General features: G+C 37.7%; 1 protein-coding gene across 1 annotated transcript in view; it reads left to right on the top strand.

Moving 5' to 3' along the window:
- Nucleotides 1-11,329, top strand: part of IGSF9B (immunoglobulin superfamily member 9B) — a 257,520-nt gene that overhangs the window by 1,021 nt on the left and 245,170 nt on the right. Inside the window, exon 3 of the mRNA XM_053691163.1 lies at nucleotides 8,625-8,771. Within this exon, the coding sequence (XP_053547138.1) occupies nucleotides 8,625-8,771 (147 nt within the window). The remainder of the gene's footprint in view (nucleotides 1-8,624; nucleotides 8,772-11,329) is intronic.

Below are 11,329 nucleotides of genomic sequence, written 5' to 3'. Positions count from 1 at the left end.
AATGGCATTCCTGTGTGAGAATGTTGTCGATCACAATCTCATTGTAATGTGCATTTTGCTGCATTTTGCTTTAAAGCGACATTAAAGTTAAAACTACATTTTCATGATTTAGATAGAACGTGCAATTCTGAACAACTTTCCAATTTACTCATAATCGAATTTGCTTTGTTCTTTTGAAATCCTTTGTTGAAAAGAATACCTAGGTAGGCTCAGGGGCTAGCTGCTGATAGGTGGCTGCACATATATGCCTCTTTTTATTAGCTCACTTGATGTGTTCAGCTAGATCCCAGTAGTGCATTGCTGCTCCTTCAACAAAGATACCAAGAGCTATTTTTATATATCCTGTGTGTGCCATATTCTTGTGTGCTTCTGATTAATCTAAACCCCCAAGCCATATTCTTGTGTGCTTCTGATTAATCTAAACCCCCAAGCCATATTCTTGTGTGCTTCTGATTAATCTAAACCCCCAAGCCATATTCCTTTGTGCTTCTGATTAATCTAACCCCAAGCCATATTCTTGTGTGCTTCTGATTAATCTATCCCCCACGCCATATTCCTGTGTGCTTCTGATTAATCTAACCCCAAGCCATATTCTTGTGTGCTTCTGATTAATCTAAACCCCAAGCCATATTCTTGTGTGCTTCTGATTAATCTATCCCCCACGCCATATTCTTGTGTGCTTCTGATTAATCTAACCCCCCCAAGCCATATTCCTGTCTGCTTCAGATTAATCTACCCCCCCAAGCCGTATTCCTGTGTGCTTCTGATTAATCTATCCCCCACGCCATATTCCTGTGTGCTTCTGATTAATCTAACCCCAAGCCATATTCTTGTGTGCTTCTGATTAATCTAAACCCCAAGCCATATTCTTGTGTGCTTCTGATTAATCTATCCCCCACGCCATATTCCTGTGTGCTTCTGATTAATCTAACCCCAAGCCATATTCCTGTCTGCTTCAGATTAATCTACCCCCCCAAGCCGTATTCCTGTGTGCTTCTGATTAATCTAACCCCCCCAAGCCATATTCTTGTGTGCTTATGATTAATTTAACCCCCAAGCCATATTCTTGCATGCTTCTGATTAATCTAACCCCCCAAGCCATATTCCTGTGTGCTTCTGATTAATCTAACCCCTCAAGCCATATTCTTGTGTGCTTCAGATTAATCTAACCCCCAGGCCATATTCCTGTGTGCTTCTGATTAATCTAACCCCCCCAAGCCATATTCTTGTGTGCTTCTGATTAATCGAACCCCCCCAAGCCATATTCTTGTGTGCTTCTGATTAATCTAACCCCCCCAAGCCATATTCTTGTGTGCTTCAGATTAATCTAACCCCCCAGGCCATATTGCTGTGTGCTTCTGATTAATCTAACCCCCCCAAGCCATATTCTTGTGTGCTTCTGATTGATCTAACCCCCCAAGCCATATTCCCGTGTGCTTCAGATTAATCTAACCCCCCAAGCCATATTCTTGTGTGCTTCAGATTAATCTAACCCCCCAAGCCATATTCCTGTGTGCTTCTGATTAATCTAACCCCCCCAAGCCATATTCTGGTGTGCTTCTGATTAATCTAACCCCCAAGTCATATTCCTATGTACTTCTGATTAATCTCACCCCCCTAAACTATATTCTTGTGTGCTTCTGATTGATCTAACCCCCCCCAAGCTATATTCCTGTGTGCCTCTGATTGATCTAACCCCCAAGCAATATTCTTGTGTGCTTCTGATTAATCTAACCCCCAGCCATATTCCTGTGTGCCTCTGATTAATCTATCCACCCAAGCCATATTCTTGTGTGCTTCTGATTGATCTAACCCCCCAAGCCATATTCTTGCGTGCCTCTGATTAATCTAACCCCCCAAGCCATATTCTTGTGTGCTTCTGATTAATCTAACCCCCCAAGCCATATTCCTGTGTGCCTCTGATTAATCTAACCCCCCCAAGCCATATTCTTGTGTGCTTCTGATTAATCTAACCCCCCAAGCCATATTCTTGTGTGCCTCTGATTAATCTAACCCCCTCAAGCCATATTCTTGTGTGTTTCTGATTAATCTAACCCCCCAAGCCACATTCTTGTGTGCTTATGATTAATCTAACCCCCAAGCCATATTCTTGTGTGCTTCTGATTAATCTAACCCCAAGCCATATTCTTGTGTGCATCTGATTAATCTATCCCCAAGCCATATTCCTGTGTGCTTCTGATTAATCTAACCCCCATGCTATATTCCTGTGTGCTTCTGATTAATCTATCCCCAAGCCATATTCTTGTGTGCTTCTGATTAATCTAACCCCCAAGCCATATTCTTGTGTGCTTCTGATTAATCTAACCCCCAAGACATATTCTTGTGTGCTTCTGATTAATCTAACCCCCCAAGCCATATTCCTGTGTGCTTCTGATTAATCGAACCCCCCCAAGCCATATTTTTGTGTGCTTCTGATTAATCTAACCCCCCCAAGCCATATTCTTGTGTGCGTCTGATTAATCGAACCCCCCCAAGCCATATTCTTGTGTGCTTCTGATTAATCTAACCCCTCCAAGCCATATTCTTGTGTGCTTCTGATTAATCTAACCCCCCAAGCCATATTCTTGTGTGCTTCTGATTAATCTAACCCCCCCAAGCCATATTCTTGTGTGCTTCTGATAAATCTAACCCCCAAGCCATATTCTTGTGTGCTTCTGATTAATCTAACCCCCCAAGCCATATTCGTGTGTGCTTCTGATTAATCTAACCCCCCCAAGCCATATTCTTGTGTGCTTCTGATTAATCTAACCCCCAAGCCATATTCGTGTGTGCTTCTGATTAATCTAACCCCCCCAAGCCATATTCTTGTGTGCTTCTGATTAATCTAACCCCCCCAAGCCATATTCTTGTGTGCTTCTGATTAATCTATCCCCCAAGCCATATTCTTGTGTGTGTCTGATTAATCTAACCCCCAAACCATATTCCTGTGTGCTTCTGATTAATCTAACCCCTCAAACCATATTCTTGTGTGCATCTGATTAATCTATCCCCAAGCCATATTCCTGTGTGCTTCTGATTAATCTAACCCCCATGCTATATTCCTGTGTGCTTCTGATTAATCTATCCCCAAGCCATATTCTTGTGTGCTTCTGATTAATCTAACCCCCAAGCCATATTCTTGTGTGCTTCTGATTAATCTAACCCCCAAGACATATTCTTGTGTGCTTCTGATTAATCTAACCCCCCAAGCCATATTCCTGTGTGCTTCTGATTAATCGAACCCCCCCAAGCCATATTTTTGTGTGCTTCTGATTAATCTAACCCCCCCAAGCCATATTCTTGTGTGCGTCTGATTAATCGAACCCCCCCAAGCCATATTCTTGTGTGCTTCTGATTAATCTAACCCCTCCAAGCCATATTCTTGTGTGCTTCTGATTAATCTAACCCCCCAAGCCATATTCTTGTGTGCTTCTGATTAATCTAACCCCCCCAAGCCATATTCTTGTGTGCTTCTGATAAATCTAACCCCCAAGCCATATTCTTGTGTGCTTCTGATTAATCTAACCCCCCAAGCCATATTCGTGTGTGCTTCTGATTAATCTAACCCCCCCAAGCCATATTCTTGTGTGCTTCTGATTAATCTAACCCCCAAGCCATATTCGTGTGTGCTTCTGATTAATCTAACCCCCCCAAGCCATATTCTTGTGTGCTTCTGATTAATCTAACCCCCCCAAGCCATATTCTTGTGTGCTTCTGATTAATCTATCCCCCAAGCCATATTCTTGTGTGTGTCTGATTAATCTAACCCCCAAACCATATTCCTGTGTGCTTCTGATTAATCTAACCCCTCAAACCATATTCTTGTGTGCTTCTGATTAATCTAACCCCTCAAGCCATATTCTTGTGTGCTTCTGATTAATCTAACCCCTCAAGCCATATTCCTGTGTGCTTCTGATTAATCTAACCCCTCAAGCCATATTCTTGTGTGCTTCTGATTAATCTAACCCCTCAAGCCATTTTCTTGTGTGCTTCTGATTAATCTAACCCCCCCAAACCATATTCTCATGGGCATCTGATTAATCTAACCCCTCAAGCCATATTCTTGTGTGCTTCTGATTAATCTAACCCCCAAGCCATATTCCTGTGTGCTTCTAATTAATCTGTCCCCCAAGCCATATTCTTGTGTGCTTCTGATTAATCTAACCCCCCAAGCCATATTCTTGTGTGCTTCTGATTAATCTAACCCCTCAAGCCATATTCTTGTGTGCATCTGATTAATCTAACCCCCCAAGCCATATTCTTGTGGTCTTCTGATTAATCTAACCCCAAGCCATATTCTTGTGTGCTTCTGATTAATCTAACCCCCCAAGCCATATTCTTGTGTGCTTCTGATTAATCTAACCCCCAAGCCATATTCTTGTGTGCTTCTGATTAATCTAACCCCAAGACATATTCTTGTGTGCATCTGATTAATCTAACCCCCAAGCCATATTCTTGTGTGCTTCTGATTAATCTAACCCCCAGGCCATATTCCTGTGTGCTTCTGATTAATCTAACCCCTAAACCATATTCTTGTGTGCTTCTGATTAATTTAACCCCCAAGCCATATTCTTGTGTGCTTCTGATTAATCTAACCCCCCAGACATATTCTTTTGTGCTTCTGATTAATCTAACCCCCCAAGCCATATTCTTGTATGTGTCTGATTAATCTAACCCCCAAGACATATTCTTATGTGCTTCTGATTAATCTAACCCCCAAGACATATCCTTGTGTGCATTTGATTAATCTAACCCCCAAGACATATTCTTGTGTGCTTCTGATTAATCTAACCCCCAAGACATATCCTTGTGTGCATTTGATTAATCTAACCCCCAAAGACATATTTTTGTGTGCTTCTGATTAATCTATCCCCCAAGCCATATTCTTGTGTGCTTCTGAATAATCTAACCCCCAAGCCATATTCTTGTGTGCTTCTGATTAATCTAACCCCCAAGCCATATTCTTGTGTGCTTCTGATTAATCTAACCCTTAAACCATATTCTTGTGTGCTTCTGATTAATCTAACCCCCCAAGCCATATTCTTGTGTGCTTCTGATTAATTTAACCCCCAAGCCATATCCTTGTGTGCTTCTGATTAATCTAACCCCCAAGCCATATTCTTGTGTGCTTCTGATTAATCTAACCCCCCAAGCCATATTCTTTTGTGTGTCTGATTAATCTATACCCTCAAGCCATATTCTTGTGTGCTTCTGATTAATCTAACCCCCAAGCCATATTCTTGTGTGCTTCTGATTAATCTAACCCCCAAGACATATTCTTGTGTGCTTTCGATTAATTTAACCCCCCTAGCCATATTCTTGTGTGTGTCTGATTAATCTATACCCTCAAGTCATATTCTTGTGTGCTTCTGATTAATCTACCCCCCCCAAGCCATATTCTTGTGTGCTCCTGATTAATCTGACCCCCAAGCCATATTTTTGTGTGCTTTTGATTAATCTAACCCCTCAAGCCATATTCTTGTGTGCTTCTGATTAATCTAACCCCCAAGACATATTCTTGTGTGCTTCTGATTAATCTAACCCCCAAGCCATATTCTTGTGTGTGTCTGATTAATCTAACCCCCAAGCCATATTCTTGTGTGCTTCTGATTAATCTAACCCCCCAAGCCATATTCTTGTGTGCTTCTGATTAATCTAATCCCCCAAGCCATATTCCTGTGTGCTTCTGATTAATCTAACCCCCTAGCCATATTTTTGTGTGCTTTTGATTAATCTAACCCCTCAAGCCATATTATTGTGTGCTTCTGATTAATCTAACCCCCCAAGCCATATTCTTGTGTGCGTCTGATTAATCTATCCCCAAGCCATATTCTTGTGTGCTTCTGATTGATCTAACCCCCCAAGCCACATTCTTGTGTGTGTCTGATTAATCTAACCCTCAAGCCATATTCTTGTGTGTGTCTGATTAATCTAACCCCCAAGCCATATTCTTGTGTGCTTCTGATTAATCTAACCCCCCAAGCCACATTCTTGTGTGTGTCTGATTAATCTAACCCCAAGCCATATTCTTGTGTGTGTCTGATTAATCTAACCCCCAAGCCATATTCTTGTGTGCTTCTGATTAATTTAACCCCCAAGCCATATTCTTGTGTGCTTCTGATTAATCTAACCCCCCAAGCCATATTCTTGTGTGCTTCTGATTAATCTAACCCCCAAGCCATATTCTTGTGTGCTTCTGATTAATCTAACCCCCCCAAGCCATATTCCTGTGTGCTTCTGATTAATCTAACCCCCAATCCATATTCTTGTGTGCTTCTGATTAATCTAACCCCCTCAAGCCATATTCTTGTGTGCTTCTGATTAATCTAACCCCCAAGCCATATTCTTGTGTGTGCTTCTGATTAATCTAACCCCCCCAAGCCATATTCTTGTGTGCTTCTGATTAATCTAAACCCCAAGTCATATTCTTGTGTGCTTCTGATTAATCTAAACCCCAAGCCATATTCTTGTGTGCTTCTGATTAATCTATCCCCAAGCCATATTCTTGTGTGTGTCTGATTAATCTAACCCCAAGCCATATTCCTGTGTGCTTCTGATTAATCTAACCCCCAAGCCATATTCTTGTGTGCTTCTGATTAATCTAACCCCCAAGCCATATTCTTGTGTGCTTCTGATTAATCTAACCCCCCAAACCATATTCTTGTGTGCTTCTGATTAATCTAACCCCCAAGCCATATTCTTGTGTGCTTCTGATTAATCTAACCCCCCAAACCATATTCTTGTGTGCTTCTGATTAATCTAACCCCCAAGCCATATTCTTGTGTGCTTCTGATTAATCTAACCCCCAAGCCATATTCTTGTGTGCTTCTGATTAATCTAACCCCTCAAACCATATTCTTGTGTGCTTCTGATTAATCTAACCCCCAAGCCATATTCTTGTGTGCTTCTGATTAATCTAACCCATCAAGCCATATTCTTGTGTGTGTCTGATTAATCTAACCCCCAAGCCATATTCTTGTGTGCTTCTGATTAATCTAACCCATCAAGCCATATTCTTGTGTGCATTTGATTAATCTTAACCCCAAGTCATATTCTTGTGTGCTTCTGATTAATCTAACCCCCAAGCCATGTCTGTGTGCTGCACAAATTGCACATGCTATGTAGTAAACAGGAGCTAATACCCACTTTAGGCTGTAGCGTGGGTGATATAGTTTTTTTATTGCCCATAATGCAGCTGACCAGAGGACCTACCACTATCTACTGTGAAATATTAAACTTGGACATACAAATAACTAAAATTTTTCAAACCTGCATCAGGGATACAGTTGAAACGGGGCAAGTATACTTTGTAAAACAACATTTACTGTCCCTTTAAAGGGGCAAGAAACCCATTGTTTTTTTATGATTTGGATAAAGAATATAATTTTATACAACTTTACAATTTACTTTTATTATTAAGTGCTCGTCTTTCTTTTGGTATCCTTTAATGAAGGAGCAGCAATGCACCAATGGGAGCTAGCTGAACACATCAGAAGAGCCAGTGACAAAAGGCATATATGTGCAGCCACCAATCAGCAGCTAGATCCCAGTAGTGCATTGCTGGTTCTGAGCCTATCTAGGTATTCTTTCCAACCAAGAACACCAAGAGAACAAATCAAATTAGATTATAGATGTAAATTAGAAAGCTATTGAATATTGTAAGTTCGATCTGTGAATCATGAAAGAAAAAATAAGTGAATTTCCTGCCCTTTACTCAGAGGGATGTAATACATACTAGTCTGGGGATGGGAGTACGAATATTGCTGCTTATATGAAAGTAGTACCATATTTTCAATAATAAATTAAATATATATTTTTGCATGAAAAAGCAACAGTCTATTTTACAACACAGACATTCCACATCTGTTTCCTGCTTTGGCTTCAAAAAATATAAAAATATATTTTGGTCCTGCCATTCAGCATTTGTACAGATTACAGTGTTTGCTGAAATAAACTATTTTTTTTTTTTTGCAAAAATCTTTATATGTAACTATCTTTTAAATAAGCTATAAACCATGACAGTTACAGTTCAGAAATGGGCCCTTTTTGGGGGGCAGTTAGTGAAATCTACAAAATCTGACTTGTGTTAACTGGACTGGCCCAGACTGTTCCCTCACATCGTTTTATCTTCCAAGCATAACAATAAATCACATTTCTCTCTGGCAGTGAAATGATTAAATTGTGGCATATTGAGTCCCAAGCTGTTTAGAATGGTGTGATGAGCAATACTTGTTAATTCATATGCTAACCTTGATGAGTGTTTAAGATTATGATGTTTAGTTACTGTATAGAAAACTAGCAAAGCTACTTGTGCACAAGGTCATCTCAGGTAACTACTGGGATCGGCTATTATCCTAATTTTAGTTATGTTCTTACAGTTTAATACTATCTCATTTTCTTTTCTAGTCTTCTTCATTCCTTTCTCTCATGCTCTGTTTAGTAGCCATGTGCTGAAGGCTGTGTAGATGCTGTTACTGGAACATGTTGCTGTGTTCTGTCAGCCGTGGCTGGTAGTAATGATTGTGGAATTTGGTGACTACCTGATATTTATCTCTGTACTTTCTCCTCCCCAGATAGAGTCCATAACCTGTCTGTAATGTATCTTCATTGGCTCTTTTCTCCAGGCCGTGCTATTCTTCATGACAAAGCATCTCTACGCATTGAGCAAGTACGTTCACAAGATCAGGGCTGGTATGAGTGCAAGGTACTAATGCTGGAGCAGCAATACGACACCTTTCATAATGGCAGCTGGGTGCACCTCACTATAAATGGTAGGTGAACTCAAATCATGCAATAAACTGAGCACTTTACCAACATAGGACTAGATTAGATGTGACGCACAATCCAAAGCCCAGGTTGTATTGTCTGTTGTGTGACCTTGCACAAAGAATAATGCACAACCTTTTATTACAAGTGGATGGCTAAATATTTTAACCAAAGCATCTTAATGAGGCCAAAACTTTTTTAGCGTGCCCTATGCCTTTAATGGATAATGTAGGGAGAGCTATTAGCGCACTCATTTTGCTCATATTACAAGTTATAAGTTAAGTGTTCTTGAGCTCAATCCAAAATGCCACTATAAAATGTAGTGCGTTTAAGTTGAAGTAAACCATTAATATTAATAGTATTGCACAGAACTACATGAAGAAACCACTACTTGTGCAGCTTAGCGCTCGAGCAATATCCAATATGAATTTTACTGCGTGCCCCCCTATAAGTCTGTTAATGTAGGGAATCTAGTGCACCTACACTATCTGACACCATAGACTATTGCTCAAGCAATAAAATAACTTTGCTTCTATTCTTGCTCTCATATTACAAGACCAAACATTTTTGTCCTCCACTTGTAATCTAGGCTTTATTCTGACTTTCACAGAATGAAGTTCATACCAGCTAAAGACAGTATACAATATTACCTATATATACAATATTACCAATATATACAATATTACCAATATATACAATATTACCTATTTATACAATATTACCAATATATACAATATTACCAATATATACAATATTACCTATTTATACAATATTACCAATATATACAATATTACCAAAATTATACAATATTACCAATATATACAATATTACCAATTTATACAATATTACCAATATATACAATATTACCAATTTATACAATATTACCAATATATACAATATTACCAATTTATACAATATTACCAATATATACAATATTACCAATTTATACAATATTGCCAATATATACAATATTACCAATTTATACAATATTAGCAATATATACAATATTACCAATTTATACAATATTACCAATATATACAATATTAACTATTTATACAATATTACCAATATATACAATATTACCAATTTATACAATATTACCAATATATACAATATTACCAATTTATACAATATTACCAATTTATATAATATTACCAATATATACAATATTACCAATTTATACAATATTACCAATTTATACAATATTACCAATATATACATTACAAATTTATACAATATTACCAATATATACAATATTACCAATTTATACAATATTGCCAATATATACAATATTACCAATTTATACAATATTAGCAATATATACAATATTACCAATTTATACAATATTACCAATATATACAATATTAACTATTTATACAATATTACCAATATATACAATATTACCAATGTATACAATATTACCAATTTATACAATATTACCAATATATACAATATTACCAATTTATACAATATTACCAATTTATATAATATTACCAATATATACAATATTACCAATATATACAATATTACCAATTTATACAATATTACCAATATATACAATATTACCAATTTATACAATATTACCTATTTATACAATATTACCAATATATACAATATTACCAATATATACAATATTACCTATTTATACAATATTACCAATATATACAATATTACCAATTTATACAATATTTCCAGTTCATCAACATTTTTGTTTTGCTTAATATTAGGAAAATTCATTAAAAATGGATGCATTTAGGGCTATATCATAGGACTCACTCTAACCTAATGACATTTTTGCAGGCCTTCACAAAAACTACTTATAACTAGCCAATGGCAAATGGCTGCGTCATCACGAAATCTACTTATAACTAGCCAATGGCAAATGGCTGCGTCATCACAAAATCTACTTATAACTAGCCAATGGCAAATGGCTGCATCATCACGAAATTGACATGTTGTACCTTTTATAAACTCATGATAGGATGCTCAGATGAAATGTAGCTGCATAGCTGGATTTGGAGAAAGAGTGGCACAATTCTTATATTTAGCAATTTATTAATTGTTAAGCATAATAGATCTTCCTGACAATTGTTATGAGCACAAGTACATTAAAAATGAATGTTGCCCTTTCAGTACTTAATGGCAGCAAACCTTTGCCATAGGGACACTCTCAGGCTTTAGGGCCTGCTGGTCTATAAATGACAAGAACATTTGTAATAGTCCCTTTTTCCTTTTTTCAGATGATGCAAATTCATTTCAATTTTATTTTATTTTTAAAATTGGTGTCTTTTTATGGCTTTAAATGCCATAATTCCAAAATAATTTTGATGCAGTTGCATTTAGCATACGTGGGATGCACAAAGAATAATGCACAACCTTTTATTACAAGTGGATGGCTAAATATTTTAACCAAAGCATCTTAATGAGGCCAAAACTTTTTTAGCGTGCCCTATGCCTTTAATGGATAATGTAGGGAGAGCTATTAGCGCACTCATTTTGCTCATATTACAAGTTATAAGTTAAGTGTTCTTGAGCTCAATCCAAAATGCCACTATAAAATGTA

The sequence above is a fragment of the Bombina bombina genome, chromosome 8, assembly GCF_027579735.1.
Source record: "Bombina bombina isolate aBomBom1 chromosome 8, aBomBom1.pri, whole genome shotgun sequence".
Taxonomy (NCBI): Eukaryota; Metazoa; Chordata; class Amphibia; order Anura; family Bombinatoridae; genus Bombina; species Bombina bombina.
The sequence above is the reverse complement of the archived record's forward strand: the minus strand, read 5'-3'. Positions and strand labels throughout refer to the sequence as shown.